This window comes from Oxyura jamaicensis, chromosome 2, assembly GCF_011077185.1.
Source record: "Oxyura jamaicensis isolate SHBP4307 breed ruddy duck chromosome 2, BPBGC_Ojam_1.0, whole genome shotgun sequence".
NCBI classification, from domain to species: domain Eukaryota; kingdom Metazoa; phylum Chordata; class Aves; order Anseriformes; family Anatidae; genus Oxyura; species Oxyura jamaicensis.
This window is the reverse complement of record NC_048894.1, coordinates 33,944,352-33,972,061: the sequence shown is the minus strand read 5'-3', so window position 1 is coordinate 33,972,061 and position 27,710 is coordinate 33,944,352. Positions and strand designations below refer to the sequence as shown.

Below are 27,710 nucleotides of genomic sequence, written 5' to 3'. Positions count from 1 at the left end.
CAAGCCTCGCTATTTGGTCATCTTTGGCAATTTTCTGACCTAAGCAACCACCTGTTTGGTTCCGCTGCTGAGCTTCTGGTGCCTGCAAGGGGTGAGCTGCTATAATTTGTGTGTGCTGGAGGAAGAGGTGCCCAAACCATACTGGACAGGGAGGAACAAGGTGATGTGAAAAGAAAGGCCTTTCAGTAGTGTTTAAAAGAAAATCCTCAAGACTCCTAGTGAATGTGTAGGCCTGTCTTTCCTAGAAGCACTCAAGATGGATCTCATGGCTTTATTTCCAAAGGCTTACAATGAAAGCAATCTTCCAGCCCTACGTGTGAAGCAGCCATTTGTCATACCAAAACAACAGTGGTAAAGGGAGCCTAAATCAAGGCTTAAAATTCCTGCCAGTGGCGTGGAACTCAGAATTCGCCAGAAAGGGGCAAGTGCACGATGTTAACGAGATGAGAAGCCAAGTGAGGCTTGGATACAGATGGGGACGGGAGCCCGGGCAGTAAGGGGGGGGGGACCCAACGCCCCCCCGGGGCCCCCCCCCCCCCCGGCGTGCGGGCACGGGGCGGCGGGTTCGCAGTCTGGGGGAAACGGGAGGGCAGGAAGAGCCGCGAGGGCGCTGCGTTCACCCCACCGAGAAGAGGAAGCGACCACCGCCACCCCCGAGCCCCCCGGCCCACACGGAGCCGCCGCCGCCTCCCCTCACAGCGAGGCCGCGCTCGGCGCCTCCTTTGTGACAGGCGGGCCGCGCCCCGCCCCCCGCGCCGTGCCGGGCGCAGACGGAGCGGCGGCGGCGGCGCCATTTTGCGCTGCGGCGGGACTCGGCGCGGGGCGGCCGCGGCGGGAGGGAGGTGGCGGCGGGAGCGCTGACGGGCGCGGCGGCGGGTGCGGTTGCTGCTTGGCAATTAGCGTCCCCGTTCGCCCTATTCTAACCTAACCTAACCCAACCTAGCCCAACCCCGTGGCCGGGACCCTGCCGACATGAGCGACGTGGAGGAGAACAACTTCGAGGGGAGGGTGAGTGGCCGGCCCTGGCGGGGCCGTGCTGAGGGGGCGCCCTGACGGGGGGCAGTGTGTGAGGGGGGGCGCGGGGAGCGGCGCGGTGATCTCTAAAATGGCTCCTTCGGGAGCCCGAGGCTTGGCCGGGCCGTGAGCGACTCACGTCCCCTTCCTCGCCCTGTGTCCCCCCCCCACCCCTTTTCTCTTTATTATTTTTTTATTTGTTTTAAACGACCCGGCGGCGCCGAGGGAACCGGCCCGGCTGGGGGCTGAGCCCACTGCCTCCCCCCTCGCACGCTTCCTTCTCCCCTCACGCCTCCGCCGCCATCCCCCTTCCCGGGGGGGGTGCCTCCATCCCGCCCCCCCCCCCCCCCCCCGGCAGCAGGGCCCACCACCCTGCCGCAGCCCCCGGCTTCCCCCGGTCCCCTTCGGCCTCCTGCCCCCCCCCCCACCGCGATCCGTTGCCCCCCGGGCCCAGGTTCGGGCCCCCTTTTACCACCCTTGCCCACGGGCCCCGCAGATCGAGGAGGGACCGGGTCCTTTTGTGAGCGCTTCTCCTGCCTGCCGGCCCGCAGCCAGCACCCGTGTGTGCCCCGAGCCCTGGGGCCGGGCCTCAGAAGGCACCGGGGAGGTACGGCCCTCGTCGTTAAACCCCTGACACGCACCCATCGCGTGTAGCCGAAGACTTTCTCTCCAGGAGCCGCTGCGGTTTGGTAACCCTGTTAGGCCTGTTTCTTCTCTCTACCCTCTGATGGCTGCGGTTTTTCTGTAGGCCTCTGACTGGTCCCTTCCATTTTTATTTTATTTTTAATTTTTTTGTGTGTGTGTGTGTTTTCCCCTAGTGATGAGAAGGGCAGGCAGGAATTAGGAGCTATTTGAAACAGAAATTAAACGTGTGTTGTTCTCCCTCCATCACCATTTAATTATTTTTTTTTTTTAATTTTGCAAAGATTTTTTTTTTGTTCTCTCCTAGAGAGTTGCTTTAGAAGAACACCTGAGCATCCTTTTGGTGACTTTTTCTGACGAACCAGCGATAGCAGCTTTTCAGTAACACGGTTACATAAGATTGTTGCCTGGAGAATCGAGCAATGAATTTTTAAAGGACCAGGGTCACATTCTAATCATTATTTTTACAGAAATGCTGTAGCCTTTTTGTAATGTTAGCCTTTAAAAAATATAAAGAAAACAACCAAAAAAAAACAAGTCCCCAGGCTGAATGTGTTGTTACCTGGCTGCGCAGTGACTGCTGCTGGTTCCTCAGGTGAGGTAAACAAAATCTGTTCTTGTGTTAGTTGCTGGACAAAGACGGCTGTCTACCTATGCTTGTTTCAGATAGATGAACTAATCTCTGAAAGGAAAACCAGCCAACTCAGAGAAGGTTGAGCATAAGTATTCTTTGTTGTTCATTTTTTAAAATTCGTTACTTCTGCCTCCCAGTTTATAGCAAAATTTATATATTTTTTTATTATTTTCTTATAACTATTTATGTTAGATTCCTCCAGAGAATGTTTATATTAGCTTCTGTGATGGAGCTGTTGTTAGTGTTTAAAAAAAACAAACCTGATACAGCTGTTTAGTTTCAGTATTTCTGCATACCTTCTTTTGCCAAATGTAGAAGTAAAATTAATGTTTTGACAGTATTTGAAGTATGAGAAGTCCTGCATAGCCGTTTCTCTGACTGTTACTTCTCAGTTGGTTTATATTCTTTTTTTTTTTTTTGAGGTGGAAAATTTACCTGTTGGACAGAACTGCTGACCCCATTGAGTTTTCACTTGGAAAACTTGCATTCTTTCCTTAGTACTGGAATTTCTGAATCAGTCTCTCTTGCTCAATGTTCTTTTTTAAATATAACTGAACAGAACAGGATTCACTTAGAGCTTTTTTGTCGTTGCTCTAATTAGGAACATTCCTAAGCAGTTCTTTTTTTTTTTTTTTTTAATTTCACCACTACATTTTTTTGTAGATGATGAATAGTTGAAATTATATTAGGTTGCAACATTTTATATATATATTTCATAAAATTAAGCATGTACGGTTTGGGGGTACTCTGTGTTTAATCTCCTGTTCCCAGTTGGATAGCACTCTGATGCACTGAATGTCCTCGTGCCTCAGTTATGTGCAGGCACATGGGATGGAGAGAGTGGCAGAAGAGTTCAATGGGAGGGGGAACCACAAAGAGGCTGGGGGGGGGGAGGGGGCCTTGGGGGTAAAGAACCTGCTTTCCTCTAAATTGACACAAGAGGTTTCTGAGTACCTAAATTTTAGTCCTCCCCACCTTCCTCAGCATTCAGCTTAAATACTAACTAGTGGGATGTTTAAAGGGGGGCTAAGTTAGTCGAAGTTTCTTTCTGGGACTATACATGCGTATCATCCCCAAAACACCTCCAGTAAAGTTCTTGAAAGTAGCGAAGTAGTGGTAAAGTCTGATAACAAGATGAAGGTGCATATTGAATCAGCGGTAACCAACAAATTCTGAAAAATAAATCTTTACATGGAAGATTAGTTAGAAAGTCTTTCCCTGTTTTACTTGTTATTTGTGAAGAAAAAAAAATAGTTTTAACAAAAATAAATGCTGTCAGGAATTATTCTGTTTAAAATAAAGCGTGTTTTAGCAGTGTTAAGATGTCCATGTATCTTGCCTCCAATTGCAGTTTTAAAATCACACTATCACTTCATATGAAGAGGAAATTGAGGATAATCTTGGAAATAATTTTGCAGTGAGGTTGCATAATCTGTACTGTTTGAAAACTTGCATTTCTAAAGTGTTGGTTAAAATTGTAGGGATTTAAGCTACTGTTCTTGAGCTTGCTCATTTCTTTACTGATCATTCTTTCTCCAAAGCAAATGTTAATCAGATATGTTCAGACTAATTAATGTTTGCTTTGTTTTTACATAAATTTTTCTTCAGCAAGGTCTGTATTAAGAATGTGACTGGTGGAAGAGAACAAATCCTGCCCCCAAGTATGGTTATTTAATGGGAAGAAATTGACAGAATAATTAGGAATATAATGGGCATACTAGATTTAAGTTTAAGGACTTGAAGAAGGAAACAGATTTTAAGTCATGTTGCTATCCAAAGACTTGAGTTTTGCAAAAGGTACAGGATTTTATCACCTTTAAGTGTTCCTTGTGAGCAGGTTGGACAAATGAGGCTTTTTATCTCTTATTGTTGATAGATGATAGCTTTGTAAGGATTTAGATCTTAGTTCCTTTAGTATTTGTCCAATTATTGGTAACAACAGATTGTTCATCTAGTGCACGTTCTGTGATGCAGCTTTATTAAAAGCTTTCCTAGAGCAATGGAAAAGTTGCAGTCTGAACAGTGCAAACGGAAACACCACTTGCAGTTTTGATCATTTTTTTTGGAGCTTCTGATAGTGTTTGACTTCTGTAATCTTAAAAGTTTACTAGTTCTCTACCAATATTAATGGCCTCTTTGTCTAAATAGATAAAACTTTATATCAGAGCAAAGGCAGAACTCCATCTTAGAACTCCAGATTGATCATCTTCAGTGTCTCTGTTTAGAGGCCTCTTCCTGCTCTCTCCAGAATCTCAGTGATTTCAGTCTAATAAAGCACTTGAACCCTAGATCATTTCACGTGTGAGCCATTTTGTTCAAGGAAAGATGTGTAGTTCGTATGCATGCAAGTGGCTTTTGGATCAGCTAAACTCTGAATGTGTCTTGTGTTTTTTGCATGCAAGCTTCATAAAGAAAATACTTAAATTCATATATGTTCCAATGCTACCTAAACCTGATCAACCTTGAGATCATTCCCTTGGTGCAGAACCTGTATTGGCAACCTGCCACCTCAGTGGCAAGGAAGGCCCGCTGCTTTCCTACCTATTGATATACAGGTGTGACAGTCTGCTTATGCTCTGCGTTAGCTTGGGGAAGGCTGTGATCGGGCTGTGGTTTCTAATGGCAAATGGGAAAGGAAACTTTACGGAAGTTGATTTATTTATTATTATTTTTTGTTTGTTTAATCAACTTAATAATTTCCAGATTGTTACCTGGACAAAAGAGTGACCACAGAACACTTCCTTAGACAGGTGTATATTCAAGCCTCAGTGAAAAGATAAACATATATGTCAAAAAGTTTATTGCTGAAGCTACTTCTTTTTACTTTTTTTTTTTTAAAGTTTTGGAGCAGTGTCGTTAATAACAATATCTGAAGCTGGCTGATGCTAATAACTTTATTTTTAAGATATTTAAATATGTATATAAGATAGCACAACTTCAGTTCCTTTATGAAAAGAAACGTTAGTTTAATACATATGTATTAAACTATTTATGGAAGAATAGTTAATTAAGAGATCATTATTTTTAGTGTGGAGTGACAGGTATTAAGCAAAAATGTAACTTTCCTGGTGAGCTTAGAGGAAAGTTGGTAGGTTTCTGTCAAAGCAGTGGTTCAAAAGTAATCTGGTCTCATCTCAGGAAGAGGTGCTGCTAAACTGACAGTTTAATCCAGCGAATGTAGGATGCTACCAAATTTCAGTTTCTTTTTTGACTGCTTTTGCTTTTCTGTTCCCTAATGAAGTTGGACTTCGTTTATTTTTGGAGTTAAGACAGGGGTCTTTTTTGTCTTTTTTTTTTTTTTTGGGCAAGATTTTTGTAAAGCCTTGAACTATCTTCTGCCAGCTTAATGGTGTTGCTGTACTACTCGCTGTCCCGTTCTGCCCCCTGTGCAGGTGGTACTTCTCAAGGTGGAGGCCAACTGAAATTTCTTGGTGATTACGTGTTTTTTTTCTTCCCATTTGACTTCCCGTGCTTTCCTATAGGAAGCCTAGTGTAATCCTAATAGGTTCTTTTTACTTAATTTCTCTTTAAATTGTGGTAGCCATGTAGCAAACCCTTTACGACATGCTCTGAAAAGGTGCGGCCTGAGGCATGGTAAAATGACAAAAAGTGACAAAAGTGAGGACAGAAGAGTCACGTAAAAACTATTTTTGTCTTTTCTTGTTGTCTTTATCATGCCCTCTGATGATGGGTGGAAATCTAAAAATACTTCCTAAAGGCTCTTGCAATTCTACTCTACTTAGAACTGTTTGGAATGTCTTTTTTTTTAAGTAACTGTTTTGGAAAGTAGTGTTTCTCTTGAAGGGTGTGAGGAAGATAAATGGCAGCTATAACTTGCATCACTTATGGTTGAAACAGTTGTACCAATATGGATGAAATGCATTGACATGATTATCATCTTGCTTAGCTAAAGTTGTTGGTCGGTTATTCAATGCCTAGGTTTATGTGAGCATGAGGTAATGGTAAGAAGAGGCATCCTGTCCATACTACTTCTTTCAGTGTTGCTCTTTCTGGAAAAAGCAAGGTAGGAATGATTGAAAATACTCTTCAGTGCTCTCTATAAATGCTTCTAGCTCTGCAGCTCTTAACCAGAGAATCAGTAGCTGAAGCAGCAGTCTTTAGATTGTGTTCACCTACAATAATTTGTTTGGCTCTAAGTTTCACTTCTTAGTGAATCATTAATCCCGTTTCCCAGTATGTGCTTGAGGAAGTCAACCATATCTTACTCAGAGGAAGCACACTGAAGATTTTTTTTTCCACTTTTGCCATGGGAAAAGTGGTATTGACAAATGTATGTCTTTTGAATGGGAAGATTGTTCTGAAGACTATTCGGTAGTTAGGTGGCTGTCTCTTTCCTACAGACTGTAGTGAGAACAAATGTTGGTGGTTTGAAATGGTCCCAGTGAGTATCTGCCTGTAAGGTTGTAAGGGTGAGAGTGGTGCCTCGAGAGTTGCATAACAAAGCAGAAAACATGAACATGCACACTGTCAAGCGTGAGGCTGTTGTGGGGTAAGGAGCTGAGTTAACAAAATGCTGTCTGATCTGTGGTCCTCAAGTGTCTGAAGATCTTTAGAACAGAAAGATAAGTAAATATTGAGGATACAGAGAGAAATTGCAGTTCATTCTTTCTTAAGTAGTAGTTAAATTAATTTGTGAGGTAAACATGGAGCTAAGATCAGGATATCTAATTACTTGAAGGCTAGTATAGAACTTAGGGATTTGAATGCTTTGGATAATAGAGCTGTCCATTTGCTGTTGTTAAAGAAGATATACTAAGAAACCTGAACTGTAATGTTCCTGTTGATATTGCAGAATGGATGTATAAATCGTTTATGAAGAACAGTGGAGTCTGTCTGTGACATAGACTTAGACAAAACTTGCTAATTATTTTCTCATCGGGGAAATAGAGGAGGAAAATTCTTTAAAATTGCTCTCTGCGACACATTGAAGCTCTGAATCTCTTAATCCCTTCCTGTATTCTTGCTGATACAAATTTTATTAGGTACTTTTTCAGTGTCCTCCTTAAGTCCTTAAACTCTTCCAGGTTATTGTGATTCCCTTAGTCTCTCCTTTTGAAGCACTGTAGGAGATATAACTAGGTGATGTATGTTGCATCAGAAGATGAGATGTAATTGCCTGCCAATGACAGATACAGTATGCAACTGCTAACAGGTAATCTCTCTTTAGCTGCAGTTTACATCTACAGTTACTTTGTTTGAGGAAGTTTGAAATGTGTAAGAACTTGTGCTGTCACTTCTGTCATTCTGCTTCTAAAGTTGCGTGTTTGTGAGTGCAGCCTTTAAAGGGCTGGAGCAATGAGCTCGGAAAGGACTTGACCTCCATGAAATGCTGTAATGCTTGCTTTTGGCAGCTTCATACAGAGCCGTCATCAGAACTGATACTATTAGAAAAACTGTGGGCAGCGTCAGAAGATGCTTCAGTTGAATAGATAAGGATGCTAAGCTAATTTTGTCATCGTATGGGAGTTACTGGGTCCTTAATATTTTTGGCACCTCCCAACACTTCTAGATTGTGCAGTATCTGATTTGGTATTTTGTTTGTTCTTTTTTTTCCTTTGTTTTTTGTTCCCAACTTTCTCATTGTTTTAGAAGTGATCTTTCAAATGTAAAAAGAGAATGGACAATACAGTATCCTCATTAAGGAATGACTGAGGAGAGTGAATTCTTTGTCTTTTTTATTGAAGGATCTATTCTAAATCTGAAGGATGTCACATTAAGTGCTTTTCTGTATTACTGGTCGCTTTCACTAAGGAGGGGAGTGGAAATAACTCCTGGAGAAACTGGGAATTATTGCAGGATATGTAGGACAAATGTAAGAATTAAGGAGGGCTATCAAACAATGAAGAGTGCAAAATTAGAGGAGAGGTAATTAAAAAGCATGTTAGTGGCTCTAAAAGGATGTTTTTAATAATAGTGAATTTCAGATGTAAAAATAAAAACATTAAATAAAATCTGGTATTACTAAAGTGCCCAGTCTTCCTTCTCTTTCTGCGACAGTCTTTTGTAGCTAGACCAGCAGATAGCTGGTTCAATAGGATAACCTGTAACGTAGACCTGCTGGGGTCCACGTCACAGCCCACCTTTGAATTTGGCCTTCATTGATAAGTTTAGTGTGCCTGTCCAACTAGAAGGTGACAGTCCTTCATGTATCCTGTGTCCTTTTCCTTGAGGTAAAGGGAAAATGGCAGCATAGCTGTAATACTCCTGTAATAAATAAGGGGTCTCATGTTCTGGTTCTGGTCTATGTATTGTCTTTAAATATGAGGAAGGAGTCCTTTGAAAAGGACTTCAGTGCTGAAGAATTCAACTACAAAAGAAAATGCAAATCTGGGCTTATACAGAAAAATAGATAAGTTGGGAAAAGTATTTCAAGGACAGGCAGGAGAAGAAATAATGAGAACAAAAATGAAATGTAACACTTGTGGGAGGGGAACTTGCTATGCAATTTTTCCATTACAAGTTTTGCACGTTTTTTTTTTTTTGTGACATTATAGAGGTTTATAGCACACATTTCCACAGCTTTTTTTTTTTTATATATATAGTTGAGCTCCCTAGGAATGCTGTATACTAAAATGTGAGGAAATCCTAACCTGCTCTTTGTTTGCTTGTTTTCCTAGTTTTTCTCTTGTGTGCATTATCATACAAGAAAACAAAAAAAAAACCCTCCTGTCTGTTATTGGATTGCTTTGAACTGCAGTATTAAACGTCTTGTTTTTTGTGGATTAAGTTGTGTGCAAGGAAAACAGGATAACAATGAGGAAGCGAAAGTAGGAAGAAAAAATTGTCTTGCATATATCTATGTGCATGTATTATGCGAGTAAGTATGTGCATAGATAGATTTTTGACTGGAAATCTTCGGCCGTGCTGTTGAACTGAGTCTCTTAGTAATAATGTGTAGGAGTGGAATTTGGGATATTTAATATTGAGAAGTACATAGTTGTTATTAGGGGGAAAATCAGTTATCGCTATCAATATTTTTAATATATATTTGTGCTAATTAGCTTTTTAGTTCATCTATGTATCGTACAGAGAATAAAAATCTGAAAGGGGAGGAGGGTAGCTTTGAAAATACAGTAAAACGCTGAGAACTCAGTAAGCTCATTGTTAGACCGTAGACACTTTTACAGTTATAAAGCTTTTTTTAAAAAAGGTTGTTTTATAAAGTAGTTTCTTGCACTTTACCTGCTGGCTTTTCAATTTGGTAGATAACATCTGAACTCCAGCAGAGTTTTATAATCCCCACGTGCTTAAATATACTAAATGTTCTTTTTCCATTAAGGTTAATGTTCGTGAAGAAATTGAAGAGTTTTTTCCAAGAATGTGGAAGATAAATCAAGATAAAAGAAGGCTAATGAAAAGTATTAAAGATCAGAAAATTAAAATTGAATGGGGGAAAAAATTGAACAGAAGATTGGTCAGATAGAAGCACTTGAATGTTTTTTTTAAGGCTATAATGAATTGTTTGAATTGGGGAAGAATACACGAAGTATGAAAAATGAAAAACTCAATGAAGAATGAAGAGAAGTAGAAAGCAAGAGTGAAGTAGAATTAAAAGAATCTGGAAGAATGAATGGGTCCTAGGTTAAGTAAATGTATGGTTTATGTTCCAGTGTCTGTATGATCAAGTTGTAGATGAATTTGCATGATTACTTAGTTAATAGAGAATTGGTGATCTGGTTCAAGCAGGGATCTATTTGAGGAAAGCATACAATATTAACAGTGGGCTAGCAAAATGAAATTTGTTCTGGAGGGTATTGCCTAACCATTTGTTTTTTCAGGAGCAATCAATATAATAGAATTACTGTACTTTAAATGTTAGGAGTTAGGCATTTGTACAACCAATACCATTTGTAATACTATCTTTTTCGTTAGGAGTCTCGCTCCCAGTCAAAATCTCCAGCTGGGAGTCCTGCTCGTGTAAAATCGGAGAGCAGGTCAGGATCTCGCAGTCCATCGAGAGCTTCCAAACATTCTGAATCGCACTCTAGGTCGAGATCAAAATCGAGGTATGTCTGGGAAGTAGTTTGAGTTGATATTCAGTATTATTGCTTACACCTGTTCTTCTGTTACATTGCTGAGTTTTTTTCCCCTTGTAAAAATTAGAAACCTTTTGGAATGCACTAAGAAGACTGCGTTAATTTGTGTGTTGGTGGATGTATAGTTGGACAAAGCTGGGGGAATATTCCATAAGTAATGAAGTATGCGTATTTATAGAGAAGTCATATAATAGAGTAGTGGAGTAGAAATCATTACTAAAATGAGAAGATTTAACTACTCCAGAAGAGAGAGGAGAGAAGAGAGTACAGCTCAGTTCTGTAAAAGCTTATGTCCCCTTCCCCCAAAATCTTTTTTCAGGGGAACTCTTTCTTGTGTAGACCCCTCCTTTAGGAAGGAAGGAAAACTCAGGTGAGAACTACAGCAAAAGTAGTCTGGGTTGGATAAAAGAGTAAGCTCCATAACTGTTGGAAATGTTGGAAGACACTACTTGGGCCAGTTCTTAACATTTCTTCATTGGAATCTTTTTTTAAAAATAAAATCTGAAAAAATATGATTAAAGTTGGGCATGGATAGCTTCTTATTTATGGGAGCTTTAGTATTTAAGCTTGTTTTTGGAAGCTGCGTATGCCTTTCTCTCTCACTGCTTGTGCTTGCACAGGCAAAGCTTTATAGTTCTCAGTTCTGAGAGAACTTTCTCAGTGTACAGGAGGAATGTCTGCCTTTTTTTCCTCTACGTATATCATAAAATATTCAGCTCGTGCCACTTCTTCCATCTTCCCTTGCACCTTCATACTGTTGAAAACTGGTAGACGTACTGAATCCTTTTATTTGTGGAGAGAGAAACCAGAAAACAAAACATTTGTAGCGTTAGAGGGGGAAGGGGATTTGCATAGTACTGCATTTTTCCTCTTTAGCAGTTCCTGGGAGAGATCAGTGTCTTCCCTATCTGTTTACTTTACCAGGGAAGTCTAAAAGAGTTACTGTGCTCTGAAATTCCAGAGTTCAGCCCAATGCTACAGCTTCTTCTCTTGCAGTGTTTAGCCAGATATCTGCCTGTTATTAGGATATAACAACTGCATGAAATCATGCAGCTTTGACAGAATTATGCGAGTTCAAAAATGTGTTTATTATTGACTGGATATCTGCAGAGAAATGCTTGAGGAGTTAAACAGCTTTTTTGTTTGGTCTCAACTGATTTTCAAACTTCAGTTGTAGATACCTAGCACAGTTGTACTGCTAAATCTTTCAGTTTATCAGCTAAGACAATATTTTACAGTGTAGTATGTTTGGTTTCTGTATCAATATAAGTGTTAGTTAAATGTGGAGCCAAGCTAATACAAGTCTAAGGTCTGAACTTTCTGAAGATAGTTGTGAATATAATCTGTGTTTGACGCCAGAAGCACTCTGACCAAATTGAAAATTGTGCTACTGAGCAAGCTATTTAAGATCTGCAATCTTAAGATGCACAAAGTAAAAGAAACTTAACTATTTTTATTGTAGTGAGCCTCTGAAAAATGAATTTAAGATTTTTCTGTGGGAAATGTAAGGCTTGCATTTCAACACATTGGGTGCATATGACCTAACTAAAAGCTTTCTCTTTGTTGAAGATCCAGGTCCAGAAGACATTCGCACAGACGTTACACTCGCTCCAGATCCCATTCCCATTCTCATTCCCATAGGAGACGTTCTCGAAGCAGATCGTACACGCCAGAATACCGCCGTCGAAGGAGCCGTAGTCATTCTCCAATGTCCAACAGGAGAAGGCACACAGGCAGCAGAGTATGTCATGTTCCCCAAGGCTGAGTATCAAGGAAACCATTGCCGCTTATATCAGCGATATAACTTCAGGCTGAATTTGACTTGCTGTCTTGTTACTGGAGGATATGGGAATTATTTTTGGTTTGGGGGGACAAAGTCTTTCCTTAACAACTGGACACTTACGTCTTGTGCCAGCAATTGGCAGGGTAGTTGTAGAATTTTACTGAAAGCCATACTGTCCCAAGGGAGTATGGGTAGGTAGGTGATACCTGTTTCCCTCTGCTCTAGAAGTAGGACCTTTCTATTTTTGTTCTGTTCCAAGCATATGTACACTTCACAAAAAAGGCAACTGTGCGTGCCTTTTTTAAAAAAAGTGAAAATACTTACAAGATAACTATAGGAGTAAAGGAAAAAATAATTCACGTGTTCTTGTTTATAACATATAGTGTATTATGTTGAAGATTGCTTGTGATTTTATATTTCCAAGAAATGATTTTGGTTTAACTTGAAAAAATAAACTAATTTTAAAGTCATAATAAACTAGAAACATGAGAGCTATGAAAAGGGTCGATGTCCTCTCAGAATTCAAATGAAATAACCTAAGTGTCTGTATGGACGGGGATAGGAAGTGTAGGTAAACCAACCAAGACATAAGATACTACTTTTATGTCATTCAGAGAGATTTCACCCAGTGTCCTTCCCTGTTCAGTGTCTTAGATTCTGGTTTCACATCACTTGATGCTGATCTAAGAGAGTGCTGCTACACACAGGTCTGCTTCTTCCTTGGTGAGGACTATGAACAATCCTTGTAGTTTTCATCTGTTTTAGTTTCTCTTTATTTGTTTATTATTAATCCTGTCAAAAAGAATATAGTTTTTTGCAGGCTCACCTTAGTGAAGCAGCTTACCACAACCAGATAATACCAGTGTGAGGGAGAAGATGATTATGTGGAAGAAGGCAAGACTGCAGCAGTGCTCATGTACAGCAGCTTAAGCTGTTGTGGAGCAACATTTGTAGTTAAGCTATTTGTGGGTTGTTGCCAGTGTGTAGTCATACTGTTGTAAATACGAATCTAATGCCTTAAAAAGTTGGCAGGAATAACAACTTCAAAAGGCTTAGCAGATTTCCTGGTGAAAGACAAATGAATCCACTTTACTACTTTAGGAAGTATTAGAATATTTTGCTGTGAAGTCTTCTCTGCCTTGGAAATGACTCTGTGAAGCATGAGAAACTCCTTCTCAGAGTGAATTCCATGTTCGTTCTAAGGAGTAGTTCTAATAGTGTCAAAACAAAAATAAACCAGATTAGAATTCTCCAAGCTACAAGGTCTAAGGACACTAGGAAAACCGGTAGCAATTTTGCCACTTATGCCGGCCTTGGCATACGGCGCCAATGAGAGGCGGCGGTACAAAAACTTAGAATTAAAGCTGTCTTTTAATCCTGCACAGTCAAAATCTTTCCAGTGGTGCTGTAATTTTCACTTGTTGCTTAAAGTGCACAGAGTGATTCTCCGTACTTAGTTGGCCTTAGAAAAGATAATAGGGCTTATTACTTAAAACTGATGCTTGAATTTTTGCAAATGCAGAGAAGCAAATGTAGAGGTATTTTCAGGCATCATATTTTCACAATGAACTCCTGAAAAAAAGTTACAAAAAAAACAATGTAATTTGACTCATACCATTATAAAAACACTGATTTGCAAACTGATGGTGAATCATGTACTTCATCTCTTCTGTGTCGTGGTAGAAGATAGGAAGGGGAATTTGTTACATCAGCAAGCTGTAATTTTTTTAACAGGAGCTAAGGTAGGGTGCAGATCTCCTGTTATGAGAAACTGATGCACTCACTGAAACTGCTCAGGCAGAAGCAAGCAAACCTGTAATGTTTTTAAACATTGTTGTGAAAAGAAGTGCTTATCAAGTCGATAACTTCCTACATGGAAAAATACTATCCAAATACTTTTTTTCTTGTGTAGTGAAAAAGATGTGCTTAACTTGGTCGCAGTCACTATCTAATGTTATGGTTCTCCAGAAAACAAGAGCTGAAGTCCTAAACATTTTCCTGCAGATGGAGAACCCAGTAGGGTAAACTTAAGCCTACTGCACTTAGACATGCTTTTCTCGTTTTATATTTTGCATTCTATTTCTCATGGCTCTCTTTCTGAAAATCTATGTGTTGCAGTTTAAAACCCAGTAACTAATGTGCATGTTCTAATGTTCCATGCATGTTACTTGGCTTAATGTAGTTACTTAATTTGTTGAAAAGTGTAGAATTTCAGCTAGGGACCATGGTATACTTTTACTCAGGTTTTAGTCTTAGTTTGTTTCATGACTATGTACTTGAAAGCAGAATTTTCTTATGGAAGTAAGCTTTGTAATCCAAGACTACTTTTAAATTGTCATCTAAAAATTGTCACCTTGGTATCCAGGACTACAGAGGGGTTCATAAGACAACATGACAGGAGATCTCAATTTGTTCATTCAAGTCAGGATGAAAGGCAAGCTCTGAGGCATAAATTACTGTGCATCACTACAGTACAGCACTGTGCTTTGAAAATCTAGAGCTGAAATACAAATTTTACCTGTGTTGACTTGCAGTTACTATTTTAGCAGAAAAAATGCCTGTTGCTCCAATTCTAAATTCCTGATTCTAGTATAACAGGTGCCAGGAACTTAATCTGGGAAAAAAAAAAATCACAACAAAACCACAACAACAACTTACTTTGATCAAGATAATTCTTAAAATGAAATTGGCATTATATGAATTCTGGGGCATGTAGGGAAGTTTTGAACGTGATAGGAAAACGAATTGCAGTGCCTTGAACAATTGTCCAATTTCTTACTTGACTTCCTTTAGTTGAAGTAAAGTATATGAGTATTTCCATTTCCCACATTACTTTAAAGAATTGAGAGTCTTACTCTAAAAAAGTGAGTGCACGTTTGGGTTAGTTTCACAGAACCAGCCTTCAGTATATAGTTGAGAGAAGCTGCTGGTTTTGATCCAGTTTACTGAACAGAGAGAAACTTTCAAATTTAAATATTAACCTTCATTATAGTTGAATAGGAATTGTTGGAGGGAGGAGGGGTTGGGAAGAACACACCTTTGGTAGAAGCCAAGTTATAGTTCAGCTAGCTGTCTGTGCTTAGGATATCAGATTTTTAGTGTATTAAATTGGAGTCAGCCTGCAATATTCAGAACCAGTGGTGGTGACCTTGTGGAACGGCTGAAGATGGGAGTTGAGGCTGGCTGACCAGTTTTCAGCTTGCTCAGACATCCTGCCTGCAGCTTGTTGGTGATTTGAGTGCAGAATACTAATAAAACAGGTTCTTGTTACCAGTATCTCTTCTGTAACCAAAGTGCTTCATTTCTCTCAGTTGTACAGTCAGAATTTTTCACCAACATGAGAAATTTACCTTTTGTGTTTTTTATAAAATAAAAATCAGAAAGTGAGCTACCCTTTGAAACACCTTAAGATTGGAATGTTAATGCTTGAAATGTTAAGATTTGTAATAAACTATGCTTATTTTTTTCATTTAAAAATAAATGAGAAATTTCAATGTAAGAATGTATAACTTGTATTTTATTAACTTAATTGGAGTTGAATGCTTGTCTTACCAGGCCAATCCAGATCCTAATACATGTCTCGGAGTGTTTGGTCTCAGTTTGTATACCACTGAGAGAGATTTGCGTGAAGTCTTTTCCCGTTACGGACCTCTGACTGGCGTCAATGTGGTTTACGATCAACGGACTGGACGATCAAGAGGATTTGCTTTCGTTTATTTTGAGAGAATTGATGATTCTAAAGAGGTAAATTCATACTTCACAACTTTAAACAGGTGTGCTCTTTGTGCATTGTCTTTACAAATATCTTTGTAAAAAACTGTTTTTGACTGTGTATTCACTAGAAAGTTCTGAGTGAGATTCATTTAAAATATTTGTTCAAGTCGTGGCACTTTTAGACAGATTAAACACATCAGTTCAGTGTTCAAATGTTTAGGCAAATTTTGAGCCTGGGCTGCCTGTATTGAATTACTAAGGAATGTGGTACTTCGATTTGTTAATCCATTGATATAAAATGAAAATAAATCTTTAGGCAGACATAAAAGACTTCTAGGATTTTGCCAAATTTTTCAAAGTTAACTCTTCAAACTAGTTTTCTGTATCAAAATTCTGAAGGTTCTCTTTACTGTTTCCTTTTAAAGTATGTCACCATGCATTTGAGGCAGTATGTTTTTTGTCCTCAATTACACCTTAGTTAGTGACTTGGCTAATTATAGAAATAGCTGTTTGCAGATGGACGAAGTGGCCAGTAGTGTGATGTAAAGAAAGAATCAAAGAACCCAAACATGGGTTTGTATTATGATTGACTACAGTAAGAAATATTTTAACCTGCATATAGATACTGGGAGCTTTACTAAATCTAATAAAATTTGTAGATGTAAAATTGTTGTTAAAAAGTGTAGATGCATCCATTCTTTAAAAAAACAAACAAACAAAAAAACACTATTTCAGTCAGTTTTTTTATCCTGCGTTCTTTAAGACGAATAAACTACAAATACTAACTTAGCATTTAAGCTTTCATTGTGGGGATTTCTCCTTTCTTATTTGCAAAATGAGTTACAGATTTCAAACATCATGTTTATGGATGAGTAGTCATGGGCAGATGTTTCAGATTTGCTGTTTGATTCTGTTTACGTTAGATAAGTATATTCATAACGGTTGGGTCTGACCCTTCTCACCTAGCACTGCAGGAAGGGAGGGTGGCAGCTGTAGGCCTACTATCAGTAACTTAAAAATGAAAATTGCTGATGCTAGTTGATGATACTTTAATGAAAAATGTTTCATGGATGGCTTGGTTGGACTAGACTCAGTTTAGAGCTTCGACTGATTTCTGGTATGATGCCACAAGCAATTGTGATATGGCAAGCAGCTGTAAAAGATGGTGAAGTGATGTACAGAGAACTGGTTTATAATGAGAATGAAAGTTGTATATGTGTGGTTGTTGCAGGCTGGAGGAGGAGGTAAGAAAACAGGAAACTTCCTTCAGCTTCCCTTTATATTCCCACTGCTGCTTTGACACTTAGAGGAGAGAGGAGTTAGTAGGATGGGTAGGAGTCATGTTTAGTGGCCTTTCCGGTTCTGACCTTTTAGCCTAGTATTTCTTTGCACTGGCGTGTGTGAGAAACAATCTGCAGCAAACAACCCAGGCTCACATGAGAATCTCAGTGATATTTATTTTTATTTACTATTTTTATTTACGATTGCAGTGGAGGGAGTCCTGCAAGTAGGAGCATCCAGCAGAAGTATATCATAACATTTTATTCCCTATTACCCAATGCTTAATTCCTCCCATTTCCTCATTGGCCAAGTACTACAGGTTCACAAACTACTCAACACTTGTTACTATACCATATATATACAATTTTATTTGACCAACCATCACATTTCTCTTTTTTTACTTCTCTCATGGCTAGAGGGCCTGTGATTTTGTTGTTGTTGTTTTTACTGATTTTGCACTGCTCATCTTGTTCTTCTTTGCTATTCTCCTTATTTGGGGACAGTGGGACCTTTCCCTTATCTGCTTAACATACTCCCCATTGTTATGTCTGCACAATCACTGTTGAATATACAAGGTTAGTAGAATTTTCCACTGCAAAAACACAACTTTATTTTTCACAGTTGGGATTTTGAAAATGTGACCACTCTTTATAGCACAGTTAGTATCTAAAATACCTGCACAGTATTTTGGCACATTCATATACTAGTCCTGTCTGTTTTAAAACTTCATATGTCTTTAGAAGTACAGTTTTTTTTCTAGTTGTCATTGGCAATGGTCATGCATGACACCATGCATTTCTTAAAATGTTCCGTGTAAATACCATAAAGTAATTTGTTTAGTATGAAGCTGCTTTGGCAGAAACTACAAAACTGGAATGCAAAGAAAAAAATGAGATATTACATGCAGCATCAGAAATGAAGATGAACACAGTAAGTGGGAACTGAAGTCATTGGGAATGTAAACAATTTTTCTCCTGTCCTCTTTGCTAAATTATTTCAGTTATATAAATTCCAAGTGTTGAGTGGTTTTACACTCCTCCCTCTTCCCACACCAGCCCATTGCGGGGGAAAAAGAAGACTTTATTTGACTTGATTTCACGGGCTCTGAATACAGATTTGAAGTGGCAATAAGCAGGAAAAGAGGATCTAGCTATAGGCGTGAAAATCTGTGGCAGGCCCTGTAGGAGGACTCAAGGACATTAACTAATTCCCTGTGGAAGATGGATCAAATCTGAAAAGTTGGGTATGCATAATAGCAATGTTACTTGGCACTATTCTTGTTCCACATAAATACTTTTTGTCTTAATACAAAAGCAAACAAAAAGCCTCTGAATAATGCAAATGTAAAACTCTAAATAAGATGCTTTAAAAGGCTGCAGTTCAGTTCTGCAGTCACAGATGGACTAAATAGGTGCAGAACCTTGTTTCTGGGGAGTACAGGGGGAATGGACAATGGATTTCAGATGATCTTTACTGTTATCCTTCTAAGAGGGGTGCACGAGGAAACCTCTCAGCTGATGCACTCCCAAACACTGTTGATACTCAAATTAGACACTAAATGGGTTGTGAGTGTGTTTAAACTTTTGTACTAGGTTTAAGATAGGTCTTTCCCAGCCCAGTGTGGGTTGTGTTGCAGCTGAGATCTTGTTGGGAACCCTTGTCATCACTAGTAACCGTTCTTAGAAATCATGTCAGTTACTGAGGTGGTTAAAAGGTTGCTGTGTGTTTTGATTTTTTTATGAAGCTACATCTTTGTTTTCATAAAGTTAGAAGATTAGTATTTGGTACTCCTTTTTGGCCTTGTCTGTTGCAGTGGCTTGTCTTACATCACCTCTCTGAAGTCTTCAGAACCACATGTGAGGGGTAGAGTAGCCTGATGTGGAGAACAAGATCCTGTTGGAGACCTGTTTCTGAAGATGGGTGTATTTTCTTTTATAGTTCTCCGCATTTGCAACACTGGCACTGACGTGTGCATTTTGAAATATTTTAGCTAAACTTTAAAGGATGCTCACCTGGCCATTACATTATTAGTAGTTTAGGATTTTCCATTTCTTCCAGGGTTTACAGAAGAAATACAGACCTACGTAGTAGGATTTTAAAAAAAAAAAAGTTGGGAGGCAGAATGATTATCTCAGGATTAGCAATAAGAGAATCATGAGTAAAAAGCAGTGGGTGTTCCAGGGAGGTGATTCTTACTGTGGTAGGCAGGGTTTTCATATGCAACTATCCAGCTTTTCAGTAACTCATACTATTAACCCATAGATGTTAAAGCTGAGGCTACTATGAAAGTATTGTGTGGCTGTAGCGAGAACTCATCTGAGAAGCGTTAACTACAAGAGCTGTTGGCAATAGCAGGGAATTTTCAGTTCCTAATGCAATTTACATGCTATTTACAGTTTTGACCATGTTTCAGAACAATTTTCTGAAATACTTTTTTTAGCAATCAAGACAAACTTTATGCAGACAAACTGAGCTGTTAACATAACTCAGTTGCCAAAGGCTAGAATAATTACAGGTGTTTTGGTCTTGTTTTCCGTTTTAATTTGCAAGACATTTAATCTGTGGTGCAAACAGACCAGTTCTAGAAGCTTTGTTTTTGGCCAAAGCTTCTCCCACAGCTCCTTGAAGAGACGTTTAAGTGGTATTTGTAGTATCAAAAGGACCCTTGATGTACCAGAAGAGAGCGTGAGAAGGTCTTAGATTCTTGGAATTACAAGTTCCAGACTTCTGGAGGCCACGAAATACCATGAAATTGCTCTCACAGAAACATACCCAGTTACTCATTCTGGTTCTCTAAAATCCTGTATTTCTTGACTATATACCACTCCTCAAGGTAAGCTTTAAAAAGAATCTAAGTAATCAATAGATGTTCAAGCCCAGAAAGAAAAAAAAAATGGTAATTGCCATTATTCTAATTATATTAAAATAAAAAACAACCTCAAACTAGAGAATAGAAACAACTCTTGCTCAGAGGTGAAATAGGCACCTGAATTCAACTTGGCAGGCTGCAGTAAGTGTAGAAAGCTGCGTTTCCTCATTTTTTTTCTTCCCATTGTTTTTTTTTTTTTCCAGAATGTCCCTTGAGACATCGTCATAAAATCCAGGGCTGAACTAGTGATACCAGTAGACTGGGGGGAAAAAGTTAATCAATTATGTCTGTTCATTCCATGTTGTACCTGTGACAGGGGAAATGATCTTTTTATTGGTGGCCTTAAGTACAACTTGGGAAAGACTGGGTTTTAAAAAAAAATTAAAAAGGCTCTTACCCTGAAAATACTTTTAAAAATGAGTCCCACCATAAATTGCTCATTTGACTCTTTAAGTATAATCAATCTACTATACCTAAACTCTAATATGTTTAGAATACAATAGTTCCAATGAATTGAAATCTGAATTTAATGTTCCCTTTCTAACTGTTCTGAGCCATTGGAGGCGATGACCTTGTAGTTTTGGGAGCTGCTCATCTTTGTCAAACTAACACTTTAGATAATAATTTGAAATAACTTCATTGTTATGGATAGACTATTCTAGGTTTAAAACTGTAATCTCAGATTACATTGTATGTTTCATTCACAAGTCTTATTCTGTGTCTTCTGACTGCCAACATAGAGATGTGTATGCTGGCCTACAAAGTCAGTTTTTTTTCAGAGTTTGCAACCAAAACTAATAGTGTAGGTTTATGGGAATCCTGGTTGCTTGCTTGCTTACTGTCATCTTGCAAAAGCTGTGCCAGTCTTTTTGAGAGTGCTCAAATATTTGGAAGAAAATCCAAGTTGGAATAAAAATAGAGTGACAGTTAAAGGCTCCTAAGAATGTATTACTTGTCTATTACCCCAAATTACTTGTCTAAGTTATCCCAATGTAATTTATTTTTTTTTTAAATACATTTTGTTTGATCTGGAAAATATATTTCTGTCTTTGAGATAGTGTTGGAAAATGTTTTCTTCATTGTTAGAGCAAGTACACTTTGCACTTTGGCAGATGAATATTCTTAGCATTCATGCATGCCCAAAAGTAGCAGGAGAAGCAAACTGAAATTTGTTTTGAATACAACGTGCTACTCTAATAAAATTTTAAAATCTTAAATTTGAATATAAGGTGCTTTAAGTTGAAGGAAAAATTTAAAAAGTAGCTAGGGTCATGAATATGTTTTGACAGTCTTTGTACAACTTAAATACTGTGGTATCACTTGTCTGAAGTGTGTTTTAAAACAGACTTCTCATACCAAAGCAGTCATTAGTTAATAAAGTCAATTGAAGTACTTTGTTTCAAAGAGTTAACGTGTGGAAGTTAAGAATGATGCAGAGATCTTAAAAACATCTTTGGAAGGATTTTCCACTTGCAAAAGATTTTCCACTTTGAAAAAATTTCAAAGCTGGGAAACTAAAGCTAACGGCCATGTTTAATTCACAAAACATATTTCAATATATGTTGAGAAACTTGACATGCTCTTAGGCTCAACCTTGCAGTTAGCCAACTCTAGTTGTTAGATTGCAGTGTGGGAGCAGAGCTCACTAGGTGGCGATACAGCATAGATGTAAACAGAATTATTAAAGCACAAACTAAGTGCAGACAAATACGTTAGTGATAACTCAGTCACTTCCAGTTTGGAGACAGTTCGATCTTGAGGGTGTCAGGTTTTTGTCTTCTCCTCTATAGGTTATGTGTTAATTCAGTAAGATCTGTCTTATAGAACTGGGAAAAAAAAAAAAAAAGTTACATTTCTGAACAGTTGCTAATTTCATTTTTAGAAGGCAAAAAAAAGAAAAACGCTCTCCTCTACCATGATTTGAGGCTTGTGTACTGTGCCTCACAGTTAAACTCAAGATTGGTCTTTTTGCTGTTGTTTAACTTGAGATAGAAACAGTATCTTTTCTCACAAAAAAAAAATATATATATATGTATTGGATGAACTGGGTTGTAAAGTAGTACTTAGGAGATCCAAGAGCAGTGGTGAGGAAGGATCAAAAAAAATTGGCTTTGAAAATTTTAACAACTGTGAAGTCCAGCCATAATTTTATTTTTTTTTATTATTATTTTATTTTTTAATTGCTGTCACCTGAATGTAAATCTCAAAAGTACGCTGTGGTCCTCTGAAAAACTACTTTACTGATTTTGAGTTTGAGAAAGACCACTGTATTGATTGAAAGAGCAAAGAAGCAGGGGCTAGAACACCCAGCAAGCGTGTGCACAAGCTGCGAGCGGGTCTGAAGGCAGAGGCTTCTCAAGCGCAGACCCTCCTGCGTATCGCTTTAGCTGGCTGCTATTGTGAGTGAGTGGGGAGGAAGGTTGTAATTAGGTATCCATGTAGGCTGAACCCGCCATTTTACTAAGCTCTGCTGGAGTAGGTCCTTGTAAGGGAGATGGCAGGAGGCTGGGAGAGCATGAAATGGCAGCCGACTAGCAGTAATCCGGCCATATGCACCCTACAGGAAGCCACTGTTTTGCACAGCTTTTGAATCCGCCCATCCCCTCTGGGTCAGAGACGGCGCTAGGAAAGATGCAGTTTTCAGGAAAAGCTGCTTTGACTTTGTTTACCTTTCTGATGGGGTAGTAAGCGAAGTCTACTACAAAGAAATTGACTGTGTTAGTGGGTAGCCCTGTGCTTTCTTAAAAAGGGATTGCGGGGCACGGTGCTCCCGCACCCCAGTGCAGCCCTGTAGCACTGCCGGCAGACGGGCCGGGGGACAGAGACCAGCCATTCGCCACAGTGGGGCACTAGTAACCAGGCTAAATAAAACAAGCTCGGGGCTTGTTTTTCTCACAGAAAATAGCGTGTTTTGCACATAGCTTTCCATAGTGGGTTGTAGGTTTCACGTCCCCGTCCCTTCTCTTTTCTGCAGGCAATGGAGCATGCAAACGGTATGGAGCTGGATGGCAGGAGGATTCGGGTGGATTACTCAATCACCAAGAGAGCACATACACCCACTCCAGGCATCTACATGGGCAGGCCAACACAGTAAGGAGTTCACTCATTTCCTTTAGTGGGATTAAAACTAATTTAATCTGAATGATTGAAGTCTGGTAGAAAAACTGAACTGGAGACTTTTTTTTTAATTCTAGAGTTATGCCAATTGTTTTTTCTCACAAAGGTATTAATTGTGTTACTGTGATTCAGATACACTATTAAGTCCTACTGTAGTTTCCTGTATTCTTACTTATTTAAAAAATTGAATGTGTTATCTTAAAAAAAAAAAAACTAGCACAACCAGTTGAGGTACCTTTACCTTACTTTAATATTAGGGTGTCCATTTGCCTTTGATTTTGATGTGAATTAGGCTGAAAACCTTGATGTTGTTTTTATCTGTTTTGTTGTGTTATTATAAATGTTTTTCTTTGAACGTTTAATCATTAGATTGTTTAATTGCTCCACCTTGAGTGTCTCATTTACAAGAACACTGGAAAAAGTTTTTGAATTATTTAATTTGATGAAGAGTAGAATCTGAAGTACTTCTTGCTCTTTTTTTCCCTAATAGCAGTGGAGGAGGTGGTGGTGGCGGAGCAGGTCGTCGCCGTGACTCTTACTATGATAGAGGGTATGACAGAGGTTATGACAGATACGAAGAATATGACTACAGATACAGGTGCATAATTTTAATTTAATTTTATTTCTGTAGGAAGCGTGGGTTTGGGGGAAAATTGAGAAGTTAAGTGACAAAAGTTACTCTGTCTGTACCAAGATTCAGCATATGTGCTTGGTTTGTTTGAGAGCCTCGTTACGATAGTTTCATTAAGATTAATAAAGTAGTTGTCATCTTCAGTGTCTCTAATTCAGTAGCATATTGAATAGTTAGTTGAGTGAGAGGTTAATTTTGCTACCTGGAGAAGGTAGAGCATATATTCTGCAAATGTAGTGGACAGACAGAAAGAGGACTCTTCTTCCATACTGTATATAGAATCAGGAACAGCTGACAAAAGTGCTGTTAAGGAAGAGGTTATTTGTAGATGGGGGGTTTTAATGCTTGACATTTCATAGCTATCTGACTGTTTTGAAAGTTATCTAGTTTCAGAGAATGTTGTACAACAAGAATTGTAGGCATCTGTAAAAGCACTTAGGTGTTTGCAGGGCTAGTGAGAGTTTGTTAAAATGTTCTGTAGAAATACCACATAGTTTTAAACCCGTTGGATAGAGAAATAGAAAAGCATTTGTTAAATAGCTATAAGCCACAGCCAAATAAAGCAGAAGTCTTTCATGCTGGCCAAATCTTTCAGTGCTAAGGAAATGGTTTTGTTCTGTAGAAGTAATGTGAACGAGGCTTTTTTCATGATGATGTTTGTTTTCTCTTTTAATTTCCCTTAAAGGAGACGATCACCATCGCCTTACTATAGTCGGTACCGATCACGATCAAGATCCCGTTCGTATAGTCCAAGTAAGTAAATACACAGGAATAAATAGAATCAGGCCAGCATAAGACTTATTACTAGTCTATTAATTGGTCAGTGGGAGTTCTGAAAACAAAAAACCTGGGCGCTTTAAGTGTTCGAGTTTGTTGTGTGTACTGTTTGTTCACAGTAATGATGTTGCCTGTGTTTTTTTCTTTTTTTTTCCAGGGCGCTATTGAAGATCGGAAGAGTTACAGTTGAGGGCATGATTTTTAAATACAAGGTTCAGATCTTAGCTTCCCTACTGCTTCCCTCCCTCCCTTATTCTCCATCCAGCTATTTTACAAAACTTTGGTTCATTTAGAATATGCATATCTTCAGTTGAAGTATTCCTGTTTTCCATCCCTTCTTATTGTAATATTCTTAAATATTGTAATTGTTGTAGTTTTTGTGTAGTAAAACATCTTAAGCAAAATGAAATAGAAAACCCAAAGTGTTGATACATTTTGGAAGTCATTCCTATTTTGTTTTTAAACCAATTGGACTCCTGGCTAATTACAAGAGAGCAATGATATTTTTAAAGCTTGCATGTCATATGTAATACACTCAGATACTTTAACATAAACCTGCATTTCCAAGTAACTCGTTAATCTTTCTGTTAAAATGTTTACCTATTACTTTGATAAACAAATAACGACTTTGAGCCTTTCCTGTAATGACAAATTTATTTAGATAGTCATGAACCAGAGGATTTCTTTTTTTGTCAGGTAGTTGCTTTGAGTGTAGAATATTTCCGCTAGAGCAAAAAATTGGTATTTGGCTGACCAAGAAAATAGATTCTTGTACACTGAAAATTAAGACTGTATTTTATAAATAAGTTTTTGGACTGCTACACAGTGGATAACATCTGAAGTTAAAACCATAAAAATCCTGTTATTTTTTTTTATTGTACTTGGTTGAGTATTTCCCCCTAATCAGTGCAGGAGAAAAAATATTTATTGAACATAGCAATTAGTTATATAATTTGCTGTTCATTTAAACAACAACAACAAAACTTTTTGGTATTGCAATAATGATTTAAGCAAGTTTTGTTTCCTGTCCTTTTTGGAGTTTGAAAGTATGGATGGAAAAACCTGTAACTACATGTAAACCTTTTTTTTCCCCCTCAATAAAAGTTAATTCCATTGAAACGTGGCTTCTTGTTCTCTGTTCTACATCTCCTGTCACCTTGGAATACAGGTTAAGCAGGACACGATATTGCTGTATGGGTAATAAAGTCAGCATTTATCTGTTTCCTTAGGAGCTTTGTCTTCCCTGGGAATTGGCATGCAGTTATATGAGATGGCTAAGCAGAGTGGGTAGTCCAGATTTTTCTTGGACTATCTTTGGCACTTGCTGGAGTCATGGTGAGATGGTTTAAGGAAAAGAAACACTGTTGACTTTGTTTAGATTTCTGGCAAGTTTTGCCCTCTGAAATAACTCACCATGTGGCTGGTTGAATGTTGATGTTGGCACAGCAAAAGGAATAGGACTACCAAGCTCTCACAGCAAAAATAATTTCATCCTGACTGTCAAGGAATGCCACCAAAAGTGTTTGTCATAATTTTAACGGAGTAAGCATGTGAAACAATTCTGTGAAGTATTTCTGAATGCCAATGCTGGGGACTATTCACAAGTAATTACAAGAAACAAACACGTACCCAACTCTTCTAAAGGTTTGAAACAACATGCCAGGAGAAACTGGTGACAAAACAAGTTCTATCTTACTGGTTCTTGCTCAATATTATTCATCTATTATACTTTATCCCTAAATTGTAATTGAACGCTCTTAGTAAAATGAAAACAAAAGATCTGAAACATCGAGGCTCAACAAATAGCCCACAGACTCTGAGTTTACTGGTATTTATTGATGAACAAGGTAGTTTAATAAAAGTTAAGAAAATCATCCTCAGTAAACCAAATTGCCGAAGTCCAAGGAGTAAGCTCTGAGTATTTCTTTAATTTCAAAATTACAGGGAGTACCGTGCAGAAGTAGTGAGGCAACATGAACCAAATGCAGAGGTAAATAGCTGCAGGGCTGGTTGGGGGAGGGACATTCAAGCTCAGGGTTACTGTGATAACTGGGGGATGGAGAGAAAGAAATGGCTGCTGTTTGCCAGGTTACAGCATTTGTGGCCTCTAAGCGAACGCTTGAGATGTTCTGTTAGCTGGGGAGCGGTCTATCATTTCTGCTGGCTGGAAGCTAAAGCCAGATACGGGAGCGTCTGAAAACTAAGTTTGAAGATGGTTTCTTCCAACAGTTAGACTTAAGCTAGAGAATTTATTTGTCACTGGTCTATACAAAGCTGTGAGTGCATACAGCATTTTGTTTTGTGGTACATGTTGCCTGATGTGATACAGATCATCTAAAGAACAGATGGAACAATTCTTACAGTATTGGACATATTTGTACATGTATTTAATGTATGAATAACTGTAGGACTTTAATGGCCGTCTGTAAAACGATCAGTCCTGAAATTGGAAGGACAATTTGTAGCTGTTTCCTCCTTTCTTTAATGCTTCCTTGGAACTGAGCAGAGATCTGTGTTAGCAGGTTTCTGTAGCTTGTGCAGCCTGTGTTTTCCCAGAGGATGGGAGCAGTTCTTTCAAGTTGATTTTAAATGCATTTAGGAACGTCATTTATATAAGCTGTTAATATTTTTATGCTTTTGATATGTTTATGTTGATATTTGTGTTCATGAAAGAAAACAGCCTAAGTAGTTTGTACATACTGTGTCTCTAATCACAGCTAATTAAACAGGTAAGTACTTCCTCTAGTCATTTGTATTTAGTTCTACGACTCTAATCATATACAAAAGTTTTGCAACAAAGTAAAATTAGGTCAACCTTAAGTAACAAAACTTAGAGAAAAGCTTAGTTTGTGCTAGTACACCTTAATACTAAGGCTGCAGTTGAATTGCAGAGAATATTTAAATACTGACTTCAGGAAAGAAACCAACAGTTCGTCTTGGTTTTTTTTGTCTAGCCTTAATTCTAGGCTTAGCATATAGAATGCAAGATAATACTCACGACAGCTGCTATAGCTGCTATGCAGGCTAGCCCAAGACTTTATGTAATGGAAAATTCACAACTGATAAGAACAGTTAGAGAAATACTGATTTACACCTTCGGTCAAAATAACTTCTGAATTTGTGTGTGTGTATTTAAGACGATGTGCATAAGCATAAGGTGAAATATGTTTATTAAGGCTATCATTTTATGT

General features: G+C 38.6%; 1 protein-coding gene and 1 long non-coding RNA gene across 5 annotated transcripts; one reads left to right on the top strand and one right to left on the bottom strand.

The window, feature by feature from the left end:
* The first annotated feature begins 767 nt into the window (after window positions 1–767).
* Window positions 768–25,638, top strand: TRA2A (transformer 2 alpha homolog). Of its 4 annotated transcripts, none has more exons than XM_035319761.1 (8): window positions 768–1,008; window positions 10,184–10,317; window positions 11,989–12,088; window positions 15,686–15,874; window positions 22,969–23,084; window positions 23,602–23,709; window positions 24,428–24,495; window positions 24,677–25,638. In XM_035319761.1, the coding sequence occupies exons 1-8, from the start codon at window positions 973–975 to the stop codon at window positions 24,685–24,687; spliced, it is 762 nt and encodes a 253-aa protein (XP_035175652.1). In that variant the 5' UTR covers window positions 768–972; the 3' UTR covers window positions 24,688–25,638. The 4 variants fall into 4 exon arrangements, with proteins under 4 accessions (XP_035175652.1, XP_035175651.1, XP_035175653.1 ...); XM_035319760.1 differs by having other exon boundaries at window positions 772–1,008; window positions 11,917–12,088; XM_035319762.1 differs by having other exon boundaries at window positions 773–1,008; window positions 9,591–10,317.
* On the bottom strand, window positions 17,394–23,107 carry LOC118163245. Its single transcript, XR_004748939.1, has 3 exons — window positions 23,098–23,107; window positions 17,527–17,530; window positions 17,394–17,453 (listed from the first exon to the last, which is right to left on the bottom strand). It is a non-coding gene; the product is annotated as an uncharacterized LOC118163245 (long non-coding RNA).
* Window positions 25,639–27,710: the final 2,072 nt, after the last annotated feature.